Source organism: Canis lupus, chromosome 4 (assembly GCF_003254725.2).
Source record: "Canis lupus dingo isolate Sandy chromosome 4, ASM325472v2, whole genome shotgun sequence".
In the NCBI taxonomy this organism is placed as follows: Eukaryota; Metazoa; Chordata; class Mammalia; order Carnivora; family Canidae; genus Canis; species Canis lupus.
The window spans coordinates 22004287-22025806 of NC_064246.1; the positions used below are offsets into that span (position 1 = coordinate 22004287).

Consider the following 21520-nt stretch of genomic DNA (forward strand, 5'->3'; position numbering starts at 1 on the left):
ATTTTGCAGGGAGTTGCAAAAGCAAAATCAATCAATCAATCTGCGGGACAGGCTGAGCCGCTCTGAGGAGAGGTACGCTCTTTGGAATAAGAAAATCATGAGAATCTGTGACCGCAATTATTAACCACTCAGCAATACTCCCTAATCAGTTCAAGGGAAGATAGAAGGATGAGCAAAAGGGCCAGGTGGGGTTTTTTCGTGCCAACAAGTATGATTTATTCTGGAAGCAGGTGTCTTCTAGGATTTTTTACAATGTGGATTGTTAAAAATTATTCCTAATGGAAGAGAGAGAGACTGTCATACCTACAACTGCCAAGGGGCAAGGACCCTTTTTCAAGAATGGACCTCTAGGTCGGCGCCTTGATGGGGCTGGACAGGCCAACGTGGGGCTGGAGAGTCTGGGAATGGGGCTGGCGGGAAGCCGAGCTGGTGCGTTGGAAAAAAAAAAAATCAGTGTGAGAGAAAATTCCTACGCACACTACAAACGTGGGGGAGTCTCGAGGACATCCTACTCTGTGAACTAAGCCAGTCACAAAAAGACAAATAGTTTGTGGCCCTACTGACATAAAACAGCCAGAGCAGTCTGGTTCACGGGGACGGAGAGGAGGCAGGTGGTTGCTGGGGGCGAAGGAAGGGAAATGCAGTCAGTGTTTAAGGTGCACAGAGTTTCAGTTTTGTAAGAGGATGTGAGTTCTGTGGACAGATGGTGGCGATATTTGCACAACGACGTGAGTGTACTTAATTCCACCGAACTGTATACTTGACACATGGCTAAAATGGCTAAATTTTATGTTATGTGGATTTTACCACAATAAAAAAAGAGGAGGGGAATAAGGAGAAGACAAATGAATGTGGGCTTTCTGGTGAACTTTCTGTGGGCTTTCTGGTGGGCTTTTCTGGAAAACTGGTGACAGGGGTGAGCACAGGGAGGCCGAAGCCAGCGATGTCACAAGGCACAGGGCTGTAATAAGAGATGCTGCTGCCGGGGGAACATCCTCAGTGGGAGAGGGGATTTTAAGAACACAAGATGGTTTAATGTTGATGTGAAGCTGTTGGCTGGACTCATAGCAAATCCCCATCCAGCCCCTGATCTGGGCTGAACGCTGCTGCACATATAGGTTTTGTGTGGGGTGTTTGAGAAAACCCAGAGGGACCGAATCTGAGTTGCTGTGAGGTAGAGCGGTGTTGCCAGCACAGGAGGGAGCCATAGTCTGAGGACCTCACTCAGTGGAAGTAGCAGCTCGGAGCCACAGGTGACCATGACACGGGGGATGCTCAATGCCTCCCATATCTCCCCACCCTGGCTTTCCAGGGAATCTGCAGAAATCTCAAGGAACACACTGGACTTCCAAGAGGGTCAAAGGCTATCTTCTCTAGATTTTAAAGGACAAAAAAACCCCAACTGGGTCACATTTATGGAGTATCTCTTTCCTCCTTGATCTTGCCAACCACCATTTTGCTAATGCTTATGATTTTCAGACTGCAGCCACCACCTTGGGTGAGGGGTAGAGCACAGCGGGGAAGAAAGAGCAGGGTTCCCGAGCCAGACATGCTGGATTTGGGTCCTGGCTCTGCCACTCACTGTGTGGCTTTGAACGAGTTAGTTCCCCCATTTGAGCCTCGATGTACTCACCTGTAACATGGGAGTGATGATATTAATAGTCTACCTCACAGAGCTTTGGGGGAATCGAATATTTGGGGGAATTGAATATGGTACTGGCAGGAATTCAACAGTGGGTAGTGACAGTTACTTTTCGGAGGCCTGTGGGCTCCTGACATCTGCTCTAACCTACCCGGATCCCCTGTGTGTCTTGGCCTGGGTGGGACAGAGCTTCTTCCTCAGGCTGCCCTTCAGCTCTTAGGAACATAGAACCAGCAGGTAAGCCCCGTGTGGGTGGTAGCACTTGGGCTTTCTCCAAGGGAGCCGGACGGTTCCGTGCAGCCCATCCTCGCTCCTGGAATAAACCCCCAAGTACAGACCTCCTATAGAGAGTGGAGTGGAATTGTCCTCTTAGGGGGAAGGCAGCCTTTTAATAGGTTCCGTGTGATAGGAAAGTCGGTGTTGCTGTTGAGGTGGGTGAACTGGGAGCAGCCCCGAACCTGGGGACAGCTCCTGAGCAAGGTGGCCAAAGGGACTCAGACTCCGCATTCTGCCTTTGGCTTTGAATTTCTGTCTTCTGTGTTCTGGTTCAGATGCATCCGGAGAATTTGTGCTCTCCCGATGTACTCTGGGAGAAGGGAAGACATCCGTCAGCAGAGGACAGGGATGGGCCAGGTCCCTAGCTGGGAGCTGCTCTAGGGATCTAAATGGACGTCTTCTCCCCGCGAGGCCCCAGGCAGAAGTGGGTCAAGCCCAGCTGGGTGCTGCTGGTGACCCGGGAGGAGCTGACTCCCTTCTCTGAGCTTCACCTCCACCTCTTCTTTCTACATCCAGACAACAAATACCTAGGGAGTGCCTACCTGTGCCGGATGCTCACCTGGGATGCCTTACAGTCTAGTGGCAGAGAATACGGTACGTGGTGGGTAGCTGTCCTCTTCTCTGCCCCTGCCCTGGCCGAAGACACCAGGAGGATGCAGCAGCCTCCTGCCTGGTCTCCCCTCAGCCCCTCTTGCCCCCAGTAGTCCTTCCTCTACCTGGTAGCCAGAGGGGAACTTGTCTGGACACCAGGCCCTCTTATAAGCCTCCAGTGCACCCCCATGTCATCTGGGTGAGACCCAGGCTGGCCCTGCCCACCTCATTTCTTACCACCAGCCTGACCCATAAGGCCCCAGCCACCTTGGCCTAAGTATGCTTTCAGCCACACAGCTGACAGGTTAGAGCCTTATTTCTGGGCTCTCCGGAGGCCCGCCCTGGGCTGGAACTACCTGTCGTTCAGGCCAAGGAGCCCTCTCCCCACCCTGCCAGTCCTTCTTTTTTTTTTTTTTTTTTTTTTTTTTTAATTTTTTTTAATTTATTTATGATAGTCACAGAGAGAGAGAGAGAGGCAGAGACACAGGCAGAGGGAGAAGCAGGCTCCATGCACCGGGAGCCCGACGTGGGATTCGATCCCGGGTCTCCAGGATCGCGCCCTGGGCCAAAGGCAGGCGCCAAACCGCTGCGCCACCCAGGGATCCCCCCTGCCAGTCCTTCTTACTGCCCCTCACTTCCCCTGCTTTATTTTCCTACCAGTACCTATCCCCCTCCGATGTTTGGATTTGCTGTCTGCACTCCTCCTCACTAGGATGTGAGCTCCATAGCAGCAGGAACTTGTCTGGACTCTTCCCCAGAGCCTAGCTCACAGCTGCTAAGGAAGTCTCTGTTGAATGGATGAGTGAATAGATGAATGGGTGGAATGAGCAGCTTCCTGGGGCAGAGACTCATCTCCAGTGTCCTCGAATCCCCCGAGGCATACAGCCAGGGTGGGCCTAGGGGTGGGGGTGAGGGTGGGGGGGAGAGCCCCTGGGATGATCTGCTGCATAGAATCTTACCTGGTTGGTCGCCTTTGGGTAGTGGTGGGGTCTTCGTCTTCTTCGGGGATTGGCTATAAGGGACACAAAGGGAATGTGAGGCTGGAGCCCACTGCAGCAGAGTGGCAGGGTGGGTGCGGTGGGGAAACAAGTGCTCCAGGGAGCCCAAGAGCCCAAGGCGCCTGGCCCCTGCTGGCACCACCCCCAAGTGGGACCTCGACAGACAGCTGTGACTCCACTGCCTGCCGTGACCACGAGGAACCTCCTGGGCCCTCTTGCCCCAGGAGCGGTAAGGGAGGCCCCCGCCCCAGCCCGCCCCGGCCGTGCTTGGCTCCTGCTTCCTGGCAGAGAGGAAGCCTTCTCCTGTGAGTGGAGAAGCTGGAGCTCCTGCTGCCCTAACGGAGGACTTCCGCTTTGCACCAAAGCAGGCCTTTTTATGCACTCGGTCTAACTGTCCTCCCTACAACGCTAGGAGAGTGGTTTTGAGGGGAGCAGCTGAGGCCCATGGTGGGGGCAGTGGCTCGCCCGAGGTCACAGCGAAGCCTGCCTTCCTCCCAAGCTTCTCTGGTCTCTCAAAGCAGAAAAGAGAACCCAGTTTAGGGCCAGAGCAAGAACCCAGGCCCTCAACAAACCTAAATGAGCACAAGCACCTGCCCCCTCTCACCAAGCTGCAGCCACCCCCAAACTTAACATTTCCTAGACTGAGCGCGTTCCTGCCTTCGCTTCCTGACGGTCCCCAACCTCTCATTTGCTCCTTCAAATCCTACCTGTCCCAGCCACGTTCCGCAAAGCTCTATCGGGGAAAACCAGGGAGATTGTCAAAGTGATGCATCCCCTGGCTCATCCCCCACCTGCTGTTAGAATCTCCAGGAATCTGCATTTTTAACAGGGTCTCTGGCAAATCTGGGTGCTGCTGGGCTTGGAAGTTAGGCTGGATCCCAGCTCTTCCGACTAGCCAGGTGACTCTAGGTAGTCTCAGCTGTTGCTGAGTTTTCTAATCTGTGAAATGGGGGTAACGCTGCCTCTTTGGGTGGTTGTGTGGACTCCAGTGGTGTCCGGCAGAACAGTTGCCACACTATTGCCAGGTCCCTTGCTGACACCCTAGCCCTACCCACCTGCTTGGTGAGGGCTTCCCACTGTACCTTCCCCCTGTGTCCTCCAGCCGTCCGTGACGGTACTTCTGCTCCCCTGTTTCAGCTTCCCCTCTCTACTGGCCTTCCCCGAGACTAAGAGCTGGAGGGCTAGCTGTGGCTTCTCCGGCCCTGTCTTGCTACAGCTGACACAGGTCACCCCTCGGGCATCCCCCATAGTCAGCCGCCGACATGTGGGCTGCCAGAGGGGCCCTCAGGCAGCAGGGGCTGAACCGGAGGGTCCCTCGGGGAGGGCGCTGGGCCTCCTCCTCCAGCACAGGCTCAGTGAGCCCAGTGCCTGGATCCCGTTTCCAGACCACCCGGCCTCACCGGGGAGGACAAGTGGCTGAATGGGAGGGAAGAGCTCTGGGAACAGAGGGGCAGGTGAGGGGTGTGAAGCTCACCTGTAGGGCGGCTGTTTCTTCTCTTGAGATGGCTCTTGGAATTCCTGGAGCTGATGGAGAAGTTTTTCCAACGGGATAGAGGCTAGGGGCTGTGGAAATTGCTGAGCCACGGCTGTTTGCAGGAGTCCCAGGGCCAGGTCTTTCTCTGTAAGCACAGCCAGGGGGCATGGTCCTCAGTGGCCGGACCCACCCTGTCCTGTCCCCGCTAGGGACAAGCTGGAAGCAGGGCCTCGGCTCTTCTGCCCAACCCTGGCCCAGGGCAGCTCTCTCTAACCATCTCTCATTTTGCTTCCAGGTCCACTTTGGGGAGGCCCCTGTTCTATCTTGGCCCCTGTGTGTGCAGAGCACCCAGCCCCTCCCCACCTTTCTCTCACCACACAATCACATGCATGTTCCTTGTTCTCGGCACCTGCTGGCCCACCCAGTGGTCATGCCTCTGGGCTCTCTCTGCAAAGCCCCCTGGACACCTGCCTCCTGCCCTCCCCCTCCCCTCCTCCCCCACTGTCTCCAGCTCCCATCACCACCCCTCAGCCTCCCACCCAGATAAACCTTCTGCCCACCATTCCAGTGTGTACAAGGACGTCCTTTCACGGTTCCTGTGTGTGTGTGTGTGTGTGTGTGTGTGTGTGTGTGTGTGTGTACGCTTCCCGCAGTGGTAGGTGAGGGGGGCATGTCTGCTAAATATATCTTTGGATTTTTCCCTCCTGGGTGCCAAGGGTGGTCAGTGGTCAGTATAAAGTCCCCTCCAAGAAGCAGGGTCGAGGAAATCCTGCCGAGGAAGGGCGAGGAGGGAGCAGCGGCCCTATCCCGCTGGAGACAGGTGCATTCGGGGCCCAGAAGGAAGGCCCTGGCTGGGAGCCCAGTGACATCCAGAGAACAAGGCCCTCCGCAGCCTCCACTCCGAGAAAGCTCTGGGCCCCGGCTGTGTCCTCACCTTTTGGGGGAGCGTAAAGTAGCCAGAACTGGATAGCGCTCAGGGAGTCTGTCTGCAGGATCTGACAAAGGAGCTCCAGGACCTGCGGGCAGGAGGACAGGCCCCGGGTCAGTGAGCCTGGATGACACGTCCCAGCCAGCAGCACAGGCCCTGCTCCTACAACATGTGCTCTGAGAACCACATGCTTGGCTAAACTGGTCCCCACCATCGTCCCTGCCCTGTGACTTTGCATTTTACACAGCACTTTCTCTCCCCCAGTGGAAGAGTCTTAACCTCCTCACTGGACAAATGAGGAATCTGAGGCCTTGAAAGAGGACGACCCCAGCAGGGAGAGTGTGACACAACAAAGCTCCATATCACGTATGTGGATCCCTCATCCCTGAGCCCTGCGTGGGCTGATTGTACCCCCAAAGTCCCTCACTGGGAAGGCAAAGTCAGAGCTGGCTGCTCGGAGACCCACCGAGTCCCGGATCCCTGGGTCCTTGGCGTGGGGGTTTCAGGGACCCCACGGGCCTCCCCACCCTGGAGCTCCCAGGGTCTGGAGACACTAGCACAGAGGTGGGGAGATCCCAGCGGGCGGGCTGGGGGTCAGGGCTGGCTGATGCTGCAGATGACCCCGCGTGGGGCTCCATCCCGCCAAGCAGCATGAACGCTTCACCCTCGGCCGCTTCCTCAGCCTCTGGCATCTCTGCCACCGCCGGGCCCTCTTTCCCCTGCAGCCTCCAGTCTCGTATCATCGGGGGGAGCTCCAGCTCTGTGTAGCAGCATGGGCTACGGGGGCTCCCTAGGCCAGGCTGCTGACGGTGGCTGTGGCTACGGTTGCCTGGAGTTGGGACCCGTGGTAGGAGGTGTAGCCCCTGGAGTCCTAGGAAAGCAGGGTCCCCTTAGTGCTTGGCAGTCGGTCTTCCCAGGACCTGAGGGGGCCTGTCAGTCCCCAGCAGGTCGGCCTCATCCTTGGCAGAACAGGAACCGGGCTGAACCCCTTCCCGGGCCTCTGGCTGCTAAGGTGCCCCCTCAGCCCCAGATACCCACCTGTTGCAGTGACTCCCCCCGCCCCCTGGGTCTGCCCCTGGGCCCTTCTCCATTCTCCCCGTCTGACTTACCTGCCCGGGGCCCCCTCCCCACAGGACCCGAGAACCTAATTCCAGGCAAGATGAGGCCGCCCTATGGTGGAGAAAGTGTCGTTCTAGTCTCCGCTATGCTGCTCCCTCTCTGGGGACCTGGGCCACAGAATGTCACCTAGCAGGGCCTTAGCCTCCCCATCTGTGGAATGGGGATTCTGGGCCCTGTCTGCTATCCACTTCACTGGACCGTTGTAAGTCTCCAAAGGGACTGCATGCTTGAAAGCACGGGTCACAGGGAGGGTGTCAAGATGCTGGCTCGGGGACTAACCTTCCCTGGAGAACATGTATGCATTTTAAAAGGAACCACAGGTAGCCTTAACCCACCAGCATCGGTCACGGACTCATCTCAGGCCTTGGCCGGTGAAACTTAAACATCAGAAGATAGGTCTGTGCTTCACTGTGGCACCCACCAAACCCTGCACAGTGTGGGGAGACTGGGCTGGGACTGGCAGGGCTGGCCGCAGGCTGCAGCACACCCGGGTGTGGTTCGGGGACACACTAGGCAGGACGTTCTTCTATGAATGTCATCCAGCCGCCGTAGCTCCCTTCCTGAACTCATCCAGTGCCACAGCTAGGATAGCCCTTCAAGACAACATGTGCATGCTCCCAGCTTGTGTAGATCGTGGAGCTAAAGCCCCAAGTCGGGGGAAGGCGTTAAAAGAGAGGGAGAGCTCCCCGCAGAAACCTGGACACGGCAGAGGATCGGATCCAGGTGCTTGACTCCCAGGTCAGGAGTTTCTGAGGCTGATAGCCTCAGGTACAAGTATCCTGGGAGAGGCCACACCTTTTTTTTTTTTTTTTTAATTTATGATAGTCACAGAGAGAGAGAGAGAGGCAGAGACACAGGCAGAGGGAGAAGCAGGCTCCATTCACCGGGAGCCCAACATGGGATTCGATCCCGGGTCTCCAGGATCACGCCCTGGGCCAAAGGCAGGCGCCAAACCGCTGCGCCACCCAGGGATCCCTGTTTTTTGTTTTTTTTTTAAATTAATTAATTTTTTTTTTTTAAGAGAGAGAGAGATGGGGAGAAGGCAGAGGGAGAAGGAGAGAGGATCTTGATCCCATGACCCTGAAATCATGACCTGAGCTGAAATCAAGAGTTGGGCAATTGGGATCCCTGGGTGGCTCAGCGGTTTAGCCCCCGCCTTCGGCCCGGGATGTGATCCTGGAGTCCCAGGATCGAGTCCCACGTCAGGATCCCTGCATGGAGCCTGCTTCTCCCTCTGCCTGTGTCTCTGCCTCTCTCTCTCTCTCTTTCTGTGTGTGTGTCTCTCATGAAAAAATAAATAAAATCTTAAAAAAAAAGAGTTGGGCAATCAACTGACTGAGCCACCCAGGCACCCTGAGAGGCCACACTTTAAAGCAGTTTGTAAGCGTCCTAGCTGGGACTGCTGGGAGCCTGGGAGCAGCGACCACATGTTCTCTGCCCTCAGACCAGGCCTCTGTTGGGCCGTAGCTCCCAGCGTTCCCAGGGCCTTACCAGCAGCTCATGATCCTTTAGGAAGACAGTCTGGACTCCTTCATCTTTGCCAGAAGAATACATCCGTGGGCCCTGGCGGGAGTGGCGGCGACCAATGACTCGGGTGGAAGTGGGGATGAGCCTCCCAGTCTCGGCCGAGTACTTTGCCCCTTGCTCCCGCTGAGGCTCCTCCTTCTGCTGGGAGCAAAGTGGCCAGAGACTCCAGGCAGTGAGAGAGAGATTGAGAGAGAGAGAGAGAGAGGGAGAGGGAGAGAGGCTCGAGGAAGAAGGGGAAGAGAAGGAGGCCCAGTCACACCTCTGGGGCTTCACCTCCCCTCCTGCAATCCCAGCATCGCAACATTGCAGGGACCTGGGAGGATGACCAGGCCAGCCCCACCCTGTTCTGGACCCCTCTCCCCAGCCAGGGACTCTCCCCATCCAAAATGCTTCCTTCTGGAACTTCTTCAATGCTGGAGACCCTGGTGGTCCTCTGAAGTCTTCATTATTCCTCCTAGGGAGACCTGCCCTCCCTTCCCCTCACCCCTGCACCCATCAGAGATTGGAAAGCAGTATTTTAGGCCAAGACCCCCATTTCCTACCTTAACTCCAGCTCAGCTACCCCTCAGATTTGTCCCCTAGAACTTGGCATCCATTCTTTGCCCTGGGAAAACCTCCTGAGCTAGGCCTATTGGTATGAGGCCTGGGACCTCCTACCCCTGCAACCCCAATTGAGACTGCTAGTATACTTCTCCCCACATTTATTTGTTTATATTTTCACTTTTTTTTTATTTTAGAGAAAGCAAGTGAGAGAGTATGTGCGTGGGAGCAGGGGTGGGGCAGAGGAGGAGGGAGAGAAGCAGACTCCCCGCTGAATGCAGAGCCCGACGTGGGGCTCGATCCCAGGGTCCTGAGATCAAGAGGTGGATGCTCAGCCCACTCAGTCACCCAGGTGACCCTATACTTGTCCCCATTTTAAAGATAAGAAAACTGAGACCCCGAGAGCTTAGCCGAGTTGCCGTGAGCATTGCAGTGAGTAGGCCACAAATCAGAAATGAGAACTCTGCTGCCCAAGAGCAGGGCAGGGCCAGACTGTCCCAAGGGCCAGACCTGTCCTGCATCCAGTACCAACTACTTCCATGCTGCCTCCCAGTTGTCTTTACTGGATTATCAGCAGATAGCACCCACGAAGTCACCCCATCCTGTTTGAAATCCTTCAGTGATTCTCTATTCCCTATGAGACTGGGTGCTACAGGAAGTTCAGAAATGAAGAGCAAGCTCCTCCTTTTTGCCCACATGCAAAGTCAACCCCTTCTTACCTTCCCCCCCACCCCCAACCCCACATGGCTGCCCGCTTATGTTGCCCTCTTTAAGCATGTCCTGCATTTCCCAGCTTCTGAGCTGCATGTGTCCATTAGGAACGCCTCCCCGTCCCCATCTGCCCATCCCACCTCTGTTATGCACCCTTCTTGGATCTCCCCACCTAGCCACCTTCTCTTCTCTTTTGAGCCCTTGCTGGACCCTCCTCGGGTGGGGAGGTGGATGTTCTGCAGCCCCCTCCTCCTGGGCCAACAGCAGCACCTCTTGTGGACACTAGTTCTACTGCCCACGAGGGGGAACCCACTTGGGAGGGCTTTCATGGACCCTTTGGATCTCTTCCCAGACGGCTCCTGTGTTCTGCACCCACCTCTTTGCTCTTCAGCTCATTCTCCTTGGTGAAGACGGCCACCCGGGAAGCCAGGTCTCTCAACTCCTTCTTCCATGCCTCTGGGAAGACATTGCCAGCTGAAACCCGGGGTCCTCCTGCCTTCCCTGTGGTACCTGGCATTGAGAGGCCTGGGAGTGGGGGGTGGGGGTGGGAAGAGCCTGCTCACCTCCCCAGCCTTCCGCCTGCCTTGTATCTTAAAGGGAAAGGGGGAGGCGGTGACCTTGAGAGGAGAAGCAGGAATCTCGCCATTGAGGGGGTGAGCGTGGTCACTACTCGAGGGGGCTGATGTTGATCCTAGCCTGTGGCTTCCCTGGAAGCTGCTGGGGATGCTTGGCTACCTGCGCCAACATGTGTGCGGATTAGTGTAGCTGCGCCTCTTTTATGCACCTGAGGCCAGCACTGAGCCTCAGTTTCTGCAATGTGCCAGTCCCTCAGATACCGAACTGCTCTTGGCGAAGTTGGGGAGATGCGCTGCGGCTAGCTTCCCAAGCTGCTCTGCCCTGCACAGCTGTCCTGGTCCCCACCAGTGGGCTTCCCCTGGACCCTGACGGAGGGGAAGGGGAAGCGCAGGGGCTGCCAGAAAGCTGCTGCTTCAGCTCCAGCTCCATCTCTGGCCAACTGCTCCGACGGGCTGGTGCCCAAGCCTACAAGCTACTCGACATTTCCCATATCAATCCTGTCTGTGGCTGTAAGTCACATGACTGTTGCCCCACTCTGTCTGTCCTCTGTTATCATGCCTCAAACACCTCAAATCTGAGTAGGGGCCCCATTTCTGAGGACCTGGGGGGTGGGGAATAGTGCAGATGCTGCTGTCTGAGGAAATGAGGAAAACCGCAGGGGACCCCACCGACCTAAGAGCGCTGGCTCTTTCCTTCCCAGGGACCTGCCTTGAGGGAGGGCAGCCCCTGGGGAGAGGGGCTGGTGCCCAACAAGTACCCACCAGAAGAAAGCCGGGGTTCCCGATTAGACTGCGGGTCTCCGATGGGGACAGAGATGGTGGGCAACCCCATCAGACAGCGGGATAAAAGTGTGGCTTGAGGCAAGGGGGCCACAGAGAACTCGTCTCTGACGACACAGACGGGCTTCCCGGTGAGATCTGCGAAGGGTGAGAGGCTGTGGGAAGGAGGGCCTGGGTGGACCCCAGGAACACCAGGAGGCTGGGAGGAGGCTGGTGGGCAGGGAGAGTATGGACCCCACTTCTTCCCTCCCATAGGTCGCTAGAGCTGGGCCCTCCGGCCACAGAGGCCTTACCCAGGGGGACACTAAGAATGAACAGTGATAGGCAGTGCTCAGGGTCACCCAGCGAGTCAGGGAGAGGTGAGATAGGACTCTAGTCCTGGCGTCCTTCTGATTTTCTATGACAGAATGAGGAACTGCAGGTGTGAGCACATGGAGGTGGGCAGCTTGAAGAGGAGGACACGGGGATGGGGCATGGAGCCATAGTCTGTGACCAGAAAGGCCTGGGCTCAAATCAAAAGGAGCAAGGTTTAGCCAGACCCCTTGGATAAAACTCCTTGCCATCTGTCAGCCTCTGCAGGGCAGCCCAGAGATGGTGGCGAGCTGCTTACACATGAGGACCCTTCTGGCTTCAGGTCTGTGTGACCGTGTATTAGCATACACGGTGAAGCTTCGAGGACCAGGCTGGTTAGGTCCTGGCATGCTGGCTCACTCTGTCCTTCCTGAAACATTCTCCTTTTTGGCTGGTGGGGGTGGGGGGCTCATTCCCATGGTCCCTCCTAACTCACAGGCTGCTCCTCACCTCCTCTGTTCCTTCCTTCTCACCTCCTCGCCCTCTCAGGCTTGGGGTCCCTGGGCTCAGCGCCAGACTCTCCTCTCCTGCATCTACACGGGCTCTTGGCTTGCCCATCCAGGCATGGCACTTCCAATGCCGTCCCTCCTTGAGTGGTGGCCAGATTGGCATCTCTCGCCTGAACTCCGGCTCCAACTGCCTACTTTACTTCTACCCCGAAGCCTGAAAGATGTGTGGAATCTCACATCTCCCAGATTCCCACCCAATTTCCAACCCTTCCCTTGCCCTGCACTGATCCTTCCTTCAGGCATTTTTTTGCCTCAGTTAATGTGATTCTGGTTTTCTAATCATTCAGGCCCAGCACCTGGGAGTCATCATTGACTTTCCTCTGCCTTTCCTACTATTTTTAACCAGTCTGCAAATCCTGTTGGTTCCACCTCTGTATAGCTCTAGAGCAGGGTCACTTGCTCTTCCATTGCTACCTCCTTGGTCTATATCCCCCTCCAGACAGCAGCCAACATGTCACTCCCGTCAGTTTTTTGCTTTCCACCTTCCAGTGGCTCCCATCCATTCAGCGAGATGGCTTAATGGTAAGTGGAGTGACCTCTAAGGCCCACATAATCTGGACTCCCACCACCTCTCTGGAGTATCCCCTTTCTCCCCCTCTTTACTCAGCTCCAGCCACACTGGCTTCCTTGCTGCTCCTCCAGCAGAGCCAGAATGTGTGCCTTGGGGCCTTTGTACTTGCTGTTCCCTCTGCCTGGGACATTCTTTCCTCCACTAGCCACACAGTTCAATGCCCTCTCCCCTTTAGTTCTTGGCTTAGATGCCATGCTATTGATCAGGTCTCCTCCCTTCTAGAGCCTTGGCACTTCCTACACTCTGACACCTCATCTATTTCCTAGCCTTTCCCAGCAGAGTCAGCTCCACAAGGTTAGGAACTGTTTCACTCACTGTCATATCCCTAGGGCCTAAATAAGTGATTGATCCATTGTTTGCACTCAACAGATATCTGATGGACAGATGGCTAAGTGGATGAATTGGCCTGAGTTAGAGAACAGAGTGCATTTCTGGGGCAGAACATTCATCCCTTTATCTGATTTGTAAAATGGGAGGATCAGCAATGAAGGAATGGTCTAGGGCTGCACAGTCAGCCTCAGAGCCTGCTTCCCCAGGTCAAGTCTTCACTTGATTGAGTGCTTGCAAGTGGCCAAGCAGTTCTCTCTCCCTGACCAAATCCCCATCCTCTCTGGGCCTCAGCTTGGAAACAGAGGCTGGATCCTACTTTTCTGGTCATCAGAACCGCCCCACCACCTCCAGTCAGGCCCCTACCTCCCCAGGGCCTACCTTGGATGTGGGTCACACGTTGTGGGTGAGGGTGGTGCCGGGAGAAGAAGGAGTGGTGGCTGAGGCGGCCAAAGCGGTAGGCCCCAGGGGTCTGGGGCTTGGGGGTCTTCAGTGCTGTTTGGATCAGCTGGAAATCCACGATCCCTGGGATCATCAGTTCTTTCTGTGGCCCGTTGTCCCCGTGGCTCCTTGGCCTGTGCCCTGACTTCTTTTCAGGCTTCAGCTCAGCCCTTGGACTGAAGGAGAAAGTCAAGGAGAAATTAATGGAGCTTCCTGGCATCAGTGCCCACCCAGCTCAGAACTCAGGGCTCAGATGGAGTCTATTCCTGAGACACTCTGAAATTGGTTTCCAGGAGTTCACTTCCACCCCATGGCTCCCAAAGCCAGGCCTCTCCTGGGGTCCTCTCCCAACTAGTCCAATCCAGTCCCAGGGAGCTTCTGTCTTCATAAGATGCCTTAGCAGGGAGCTAGGATCTATTGGAGAGAACTCAGATAGCATCTCCCAAGACCTCAGTTTTCTCCCAGAAACCCTCTCTAAAGCCCTAAAAAGAAGCCATAGACCCACCTACTCTCCAAATACCTGGGTTGGAGCAAAGGTACCTTATATACACCTCCAGGGGCAGGGGCAGACACAATGAGGACCTCACCCCAAGCCAACTGTTGGCAGCCCAGGAGAAGCCAGCTATGGGCAGTCCCCCTGCCCCCGGGCCCCCCCTCCAGGCAGTCTTGGCCCAGACTTCGCGTCCAGGGGCTGAAGCTGGAGCACCAAGGCCAGATGGCGCCAGCACGTCCTCTTCCCTCGGGAGCCCCTCCCAGGAGATGCAGAGCTGGTGGGGCAGCATTCAGAGTCCCAACGCTGCAGGGAAGCGTCAAGCTCTTGTCGGCTTCACTGGAGACACGTTTCTCAGGTTGTCTGTCCTCCACCCTGCACCCCTTCCCTCTCCTGAGGATGCCAGGCCCTGCCTCTGGAGGAGCCCGGGGTCGCTCCAGCATGGATCCAGAGGTGGGGTGATCTCCGCTGGGGCCTGGTGGGACCACCTGCCTGCTGGCTGTCTGCATTCCCTTTTCCCGGTGGCCCTGGCTGAAGGGAGGCCCTCTGGAGAAGAGGTGGGCTCTGGATATGCTAAGCAAGGGCCTCGGGGCCCTCTGAGGATTTCGCTGACCAGGCCCCTGAGTTTTCTGTGCCGTCCTCCATTGGCCTCTAAGGCATCTGGGACTTAAAGAAATAAAGCAAACCTTCTCTGAAAGTTGCAGTTACGTGGCCTCCCTACCCCAACTGACAGAGGAAGTCGCCCCTTAAAAATCTAGGAATTCTCACGCAGGTGCTTCTGTTCCCTGCCACCATGTCCTCCTCCCTCCAGGGAGAGACCCAGTTTGTGACCTGTGCTAACTCAGGCCTAAGAACCCACTGGGGGCTTGGCTGATGGCAGCCGAAGGTGAGGAAGGGCTGCCTCTCCTGGACCCTCCATCTGTTGGGTTCCCGCCACGCCACTTTTGTCTCCCAGCCTGCCCTGCCTTCCCCCCACCCGCTCGGATCAGCAGGGTGGGCACTTGGGGTCTTACCTCATCAATGGATGTTCAGCCAACTGGGTCTTCACGTCTGTGGCCATCGTCGACTTTCTAATAGAATAAAGACTAGTACACTTAACACTGGTGTTGAAGATGGATAACAGGAAATCTCATACGCTGGCGGTGGGAGTGTAAACCGGAACAGACACTTAGAGGAGAAAAATTGGCAGTGTGTGGTAAAATTGAACATTTGCAAGCTGTAGCGCTCAGCAATTCGTCTCCCAGACATATACCCAAGAGAAGCTCTTGCAGTCATATGACTGGGGCTGTTTGTAATATATTCAGACTAACATTGTTCGAATTAGCAAAGTCCTGGCAACTTCCCAAGTGTCCAATGGCAGAAAGAAGGGGTGAGTGAGCGGTGCTACATGTGGGCAATTGAACATCGTACTGCAATGAAAATGAACCAGAGCTACCCAGAACCACGTAGATGAACCTGACAAATATTATGTGAGGTCAAGGAAAGCAAGGCCCAGAGGGCCACATAGCCTGAGATTCCTTCTTAAAAGTGAAGCTCAAAGGAAAGCAAAATTATCATAAATGTGATAAGGGAGGGGAAAAAAGGCAAGAAAATGCTAAACACAAAATTCAGCTAGTGGCTCTTTTTGAGGGAAGTCAGGGATGGGGGATGGGAGGGAGGGGAGCACATAAGATGTGTTAATGGTGCTATTCTAACTCTTGGTTTGAGAGGCCCGTTTGCTGGTGCTCATTATAATATGAAATAGTTCTGATTCAGTGAAGTGGATGAAAGCTGATAGGTGTTAAAGTCAAGAATTGTGATTGGTCTGAATCGATGGACCTGAATGTAGCTGGATATATAGATACGCATAAACAGACACATATACATACACATGCATATATAGATCTATCAATCTACCCGTCTATATCTCTCCAAAGTGCAGGGCTTGCAGGTGCTAGGGATGGGTTTGGGACCGGGAGTCAGTGCATTCTGAAAATGAACCCTCGAGTTTACAAAATCTGCAAAGGACCCCAGACATGCCCAGGGCCAGCTGCTGTCAGGTTCAGGTGGAAGTGAGAGGCAGCAGTCCTTGAGATGGGGGAAGGGGAGACCTGAGGTCACACAAGGACCCCAGGCATCCTGACTCCAAGTCTCCCCCGATCTTTTCTCTAAAGAGAAAAACAGTTGGTAGAACTTCCTTTGAAGGAAGCTTTGGACATCCTGGATGACGGGGGCTGGGCTCTAGAGCACTTACATGCTGCAGGCTTGCGGACAGGCCATTTGGAAGCCCAAACCCATCTGCCTACAGGAAAAAGTACTTGTTAGAACACAGACTTTCAAATGCTTTTGACTGTGATCATCGTAAGACACTCATTCGTGGATCAGATCATGATCTACACACGTGTGTGCACACATTGGTGTGTATGTGAAACTGAGGCAGGAACATCCTAAAGCAATACCTACCCTACGATGCACAGTGCTATTTTCATCCTACTTTTGGTTTTCATTCTGTAAATCTTAGATATGACCCATTAAATTGATTTTATAAGCCACAATTGGGTCACAACCTGTAGCTGCAGTAGAGGTCAACACGGACTGGGTCAGGCCAGCCTTTTCCAGAGTGGGCCAGGCTGGGCTCCACTGTGTCCACCTCTGTCCTCACTTCTCTCTCTGCCTGGTCCCCAACCAGCTGGACAGAAGGGGTCTGAACGCTCACATCAATCCTGAGACAGAACTTTCCTTGCCCCATCTTGACCTCTGTAGGTGCCCCCCGGCCCCCAGTCCGGCTCTAGTGTCCGTTTCCCTCCGCAGGAGATTGATCTCTCCATGGATCTCGACTCACCGAGGCAAATGCCTGCTACAGTCTGTGTGTGAGAAGTCCCTGCTGCCTGAGCAGAGGAGCAAGGGGAGCTACATCAACAGGAAGGCTCGCTGCTTCTGTGGGCAAGCCTGCTGGCTTTGTGACCATGTGAGCCAGTGGTTGCTAGGTTACCCCTTCCCCACAACTCCAGAACCGCTCTCCAGCACCCCTCTCCTCACCCCCACACAGCTCCTCTGATCCCTCCAGGTTTCTTCCAAGTTCCCACTCCACCTGGCAGTCAGCATTTTCAGTGGGGGCCAAGGGAGATGATGAGAGTCCGGGGCTGATTTGGGCCACAAGCAGCGGGCAGGGAGACAAAAACTGGCAAAGAGGTTGATGGAGCTGGGTCCCAGCTCTGTCAGCCTGCCTGGGCCTGATGCCACCATAGAGGGCTCTTGCCCCCACACATCCTGTTTCTGGGGATGGATTTGCAGACAGCTGTCCCTTAGCTGGGGAGGAGGGAGGCTGCCCAAGTGACCCAGATCATCCAGCCCTACTCTAGGCAGGATAGTTGGGTGGGAAGACCCTGGTTTTCAGTTGGGCAGAGGTTTCAATCTGATTCTGACACTTCCTAGATGTGCCACCTAGTGCTAAGCCACTCGTCCTGCCAGAGACACAGAACAGTGGTAAGAAGGCTCGGTTTGAATACCAGTGCTGCCACTTCTGAGCTGTGTGGCCTCCAGTGGATTACCTGATGTCTCTGACCTTCAGTTCCCATATCTCTGAAACAGATGTGTGACTTACACTTACTCTCACGGGACTGCTGGGAAGACTGAGTGACTTCGTGCATATTGAAGTGTTTAGGACAGTGCCAGGCACTAAGTAGGAGCGCCTACCATTCATGCCTTCTCGGAGCCTGCAGCCGCCTCTACTCCTGGTGTCTTTCTGAAGGACAAGTGAGCTCAGGGAAGCCAGGTACCTGGCTTTTACCTGGCACACCCGAGATGCTCAAAAATAGTAATAATAATGCTCATTAATATTGGTGTCTTGGGGGATCCCTGGGTGGCTCAGTGGTTTAGCATTTGCCTTTGGCCCAGGGCATGACCCTGGAGTCCCGGGATGAGTCCCACATCGGGCTCCCTGCATGGAGCCTGCATCTCCCTCTGCCTGTGTCTCTGCCTCTCTCTCTCTCTCTCTGTGTGTCTCATGAATAAATAAATAAAATCTTAAAAAATATATTGGTGTCTTGATGGAGTAGGATTTTATACTATATATAGGTATATAGGTGGGATGAGTCCGTAGTCCGAAAACTGCCTTGGGTAATTCACCTGATGGCTCTGAGACTCCACTGGGACACCAGTAAAATGAAGTGAGGATATCCCTCAGCCATGGTGTGTGATGAGATCAGGCGCTGTGAGGGGTGTAAACAGGTTCTGTAAACTAAGGGAAAGTGCTTGATGCGTTGTCTTCTGCTAGGAAGGAAGAACAGGAAGGAGGAAAGCTAGAACAAACCTACCTCCTTCAAAAGTTCTGCTTCTCCCAGCTGAGGGTGGGGATTCAAAGGACGGTGGCGTCCCATTGCGGGGTCGTCCCTGATCTTGGCCTTGGCCCAGATGTCCCTCCATCCGTGCAGGTCAGAATGGTCTCTTTGTAAGTGTAGCTTTTCCTGGGCCTGTCTCTGCAGGAATGAGGTGACCCCGTTGAAACCATTCTGCAAGCCCCCTCTCCCTTGCTTCTGGGAATCCTGGCTGCTATTATGGTAAACAATACCGTGTTTGAAAGAAGAGAAAGCTTTCTTTCTTTCTGCCCTGTCCCTTCCTGCTGCTTCCAGCAAACTCTTGGGGGGTTTCCCATCATGTGAGCTGTTGCCACTGAAACTAAAGTCCATCTTCCCCTTCTGATTGTACCTCTTATCCCTTCCATTGTATTCTTCAGAACCCAGCATGGGCACTGCATACAGGTTGCCGCTGTGAGGGTGAAAGGAGTACCTTAGGGAATGCCTTCAATACTGGTTTGTAAGGTTGATAACCTAATTGCTAAGCAAACCCTTCTGACATCTTCCTTATGGAGTGTTCAAGGCAGGAGGGTCTGTCTGCCTGGAAATGCATCAGAGTTTGGTCCTCCTGCTTGGATGCCTCTGTTACAAGAGCAGCAATATAAAATTTTATGGAGCACTTGCTATGTGCCAGGCACTGTGCCAATCCTTTTAGATATGTTATCTCATTTAACCCTAGAGATGGGGAAATTAATGATCAGAGAAATCCTAAATTACAAGTGTTGCAAATATTTCTAAAATTTCCATTTCGTTCTTTATAGCTTCTATATCTTTGCTAAAGCTTTCTATTTTTTCCCCTCACTTATCTCAAGCGTGTTCCTAATTGCTCATTGAAACATTTTTTTTTTATCATGACTGCTATAAAATCTTCATCAGATAATTCTAACATTACTGTCATTTTGGTGTTGGCATCTATGGTGTTTTTAGAGGAATTTCTCCAGAACATTGACATTTTCAAGTTTATAGTGTGGGTCGTATCTTTGTATTGTCTCTAGGAACTATGGTGATACTCTCGTTTCATTCCAGAGATTGGACTGGATTTGTTCTCTCTCTCTTCCTTGATCAATCCTGTCAAGGGTTATTATTTTTATCAGTTTTTTTTTCTCAAAGAACAAATTTTTTAGATTTGGCCCTCTTTAATTTCTTCTACTTTCTTTGGGTCTAATTTGTGTTCTTTTTATAATTTCTTGATGGGGTACTTAAGTCATTGACTTTCTGTTTCCTTCTTTTCAAATATATTCTACCTTTAAGGCCATAATAGCTGCATCCCACACGTTCTTCAAGTTTGTGGGAGACCCATGCTACCTTCATTTGGCTTTAATTTACATTTCTTTTTTAAAAAATATTTTACTTATTTATTCACGAGAGACACACAGAGGCAGAGACGTTGGCAGAGGGAGAAGCAGGCTCCCTATGTGATCCCAGGACTCCAGGATCACGACCTGAGCTGAAGGCAGCTGCTCAACCACTGAGCCACCCAGGTACCCCAATTTGCATTTCTTCAGTCAGGTGGAGCATCTTTTCCTATGCTTAAGTGCAATTTGAGTATGTTTCTTGCAATTCCTGTTCATATCTTTTATCCACGTTTTCTGTTTGTTAATTCTTCTTAATTGAATATATGCATTTACATATTAGAGAGGTTATCCCTTTGTAACATGAGTAAGAAGACCTTTTTTTCTGGTTTGTTATTTTTCTTTGACTTTGTATATGCTGTGAACTCAGTTTTAGATCTTTCTTCTGCTAAACTTCTACTCTGCTGAGGGCTTACTCACCTACTTTTGGACTTCAAACAAGAGAGCTCATTTTGATCCACTCTGCTTTGTTGGGCTTTCATTTATCTCCACGCAAGGTCAACACAACAGAGGCCAGAAGCATAGGCTCTGTAGACCCTTGGACCTGCCATTCCCTAGCTATGTGATCTCAGATAAGTTTTGACAACTTCTTGGCCTCAGTTTCCTCTTCTGTAAAGTAAAGATAATAATAATTCTGCCCCTTATGGGGCTGTCTGATGCTTAAGTAAGATAATACGTATATAATCACCCAGCAGGGTGCCTGGCCCATTGCATAGCTTGAGGCATGATATTTTTATTATTATTATTATTGTTTGCCCAAGTCATGTGAGCATTTCATGAATAGCTGCTATGTTATCCTAGTGCTATCCCCCAATAGTGCAGGAGAAAATCCTGTGATCCCATGCCTCTTGGCTCACCTGCTATGTCTTTTCTTCTTTGTACACAGAGTTCAGGATTGTGGCCAGGACCACTGGGTGCTTTGATGGCTGCCCTGAAAGTGGAGAGCCTGCCAGGCTCCGGGGGTTCACCTGTCATGGCATGGCCAGTGCCTCTATTGTCCCAAAGTCTGTGTGCCTAGCCTTCTGGTGGTCTTTTAGAAAAGAGAGAACGAAAGAAAGGGCATGACTAAAGACCACACATGGCTCCCCTGGGATGATCAAAGTTACCTGGTTACCTGTCAGCTGAGCAGAAATCTGAGCTCTGGAACTGACGGGTATAGACTGGTCTAAGCCAGCACTCAGGAAGGTCACCCAACTGGAAGAGCAGGCATCACAGAAGAGGGAAGAAGCCTGAGCTCTCTAGAAAAGTCTAAGGTCATGGAACCACACAAGCTTCCTCCCATTCATCCTTGCTCAAGTTAAATATCTCTCTGACTCCCAGAGAGCCCCAGTTGTCCCCTCATGCTCTCTTTTGACACCCCGTAATTCACACGATTGCGTGTCTCTCTTCTGCAAAGCTCTGACAGGTGGGAGGCGGAATCTGCCTTGTGCATCAGCTAGCATAGGCTCTGCTCTCACTCTGCATGGTGGTTACGTGGGTGTGTTTGTTCTGTGCTAATTCATTGAGCTCCTGGTGCAATGCCAGGTGCCCAGTAAATACTCATGAATGAATGGATGCATGAATCAGAGTATAAGGTAGTTATCCAGGCCATTCACTCACTACACACCCGAATCCTTACCTCAAAATTCCTACCAAGTATATACTAGTATCTGTCAACAAAACAGTCCTAGTGGCAGGGAGCTCTCTACTGTTCAAAGCTGCCTGTTGATTTTGTGTAGGCCTATTGGCTAGAAAGTTCTTCTTAATATTGAGCTGAAATATATTTCCTTCAGGCTGTCAGTATTCTTGTCCTTCCCTCATGGTCTTATAAGTCAAGTCTAGGTCCTCTTTGTAATCACAACCCTTTAGACAGTTGAAGTTGGTGGACACATCAACCTCTTCTCCAGGCTTATTACAAAAATCATTGATTAGACACATATTGCGTACCTGCAACATGGAATAGAAAACACAAAGGTGAAAATATATAATACCTGTCCTCAAGAGG

General features: G+C 53.1%; 1 protein-coding gene and 1 long non-coding RNA gene across 24 annotated transcripts; one reads left to right on the forward strand and one right to left on the reverse strand.

Moving 5' to 3' along the window:
• Nucleotides 1-997: 997 nt before the first annotated feature.
• LOC112651619 (uncharacterized) lies at nucleotides 998-8306 on the forward strand. Of its 2 annotated transcripts, XR_007410144.1 has the most exons (5): nucleotides 998-1253; nucleotides 2435-2512; nucleotides 6174-6275; nucleotides 7043-7230; nucleotides 8050-8306. It is a non-coding gene; the product is annotated as an uncharacterized LOC112651619 (long non-coding RNA). The 2 variants fall into 2 exon arrangements; XR_003130932.3 differs by lacking the exon at nucleotides 8050-8306 and having other exon boundaries at nucleotides 7043-7835.
• Nucleotides 2004-16823, reverse strand: TBATA (thymus, brain and testes associated). Of its 22 annotated transcripts, none has more exons than XM_025434918.3 (14): nucleotides 16672-16812; nucleotides 16084-16131; nucleotides 14864-14920; nucleotides 14343-14516; nucleotides 13301-13536; nucleotides 11144-11332; nucleotides 10183-10316; nucleotides 8520-8693; nucleotides 7019-7079; nucleotides 6376-6780; nucleotides 5916-5997; nucleotides 4982-5126; nucleotides 3469-3521; nucleotides 2004-2228 (listed from the first exon to the last, which is right to left on the reverse strand). In XM_025434918.3, exons 2-14 carry the CDS (start codon nucleotides 16125-16127, stop codon nucleotides 2012-2014), a joined length of 1971 nt encoding a protein of 656 aa, XP_025290703.3. In that variant the 5' UTR covers nucleotides 16128-16131; nucleotides 16672-16812; the 3' UTR covers nucleotides 2004-2011. The 22 variants fall into 22 exon arrangements, with proteins under 22 accessions (XP_025290703.3, XP_025290702.3, XP_025290709.3 ...); XM_025434917.3 differs by having other exon boundaries at nucleotides 10183-10331; XM_025434924.3 differs by having other exon boundaries at nucleotides 10183-10262; nucleotides 16672-16811.
• Between the last annotated feature and the right edge of the window lie 4697 nt (nucleotides 16824-21520).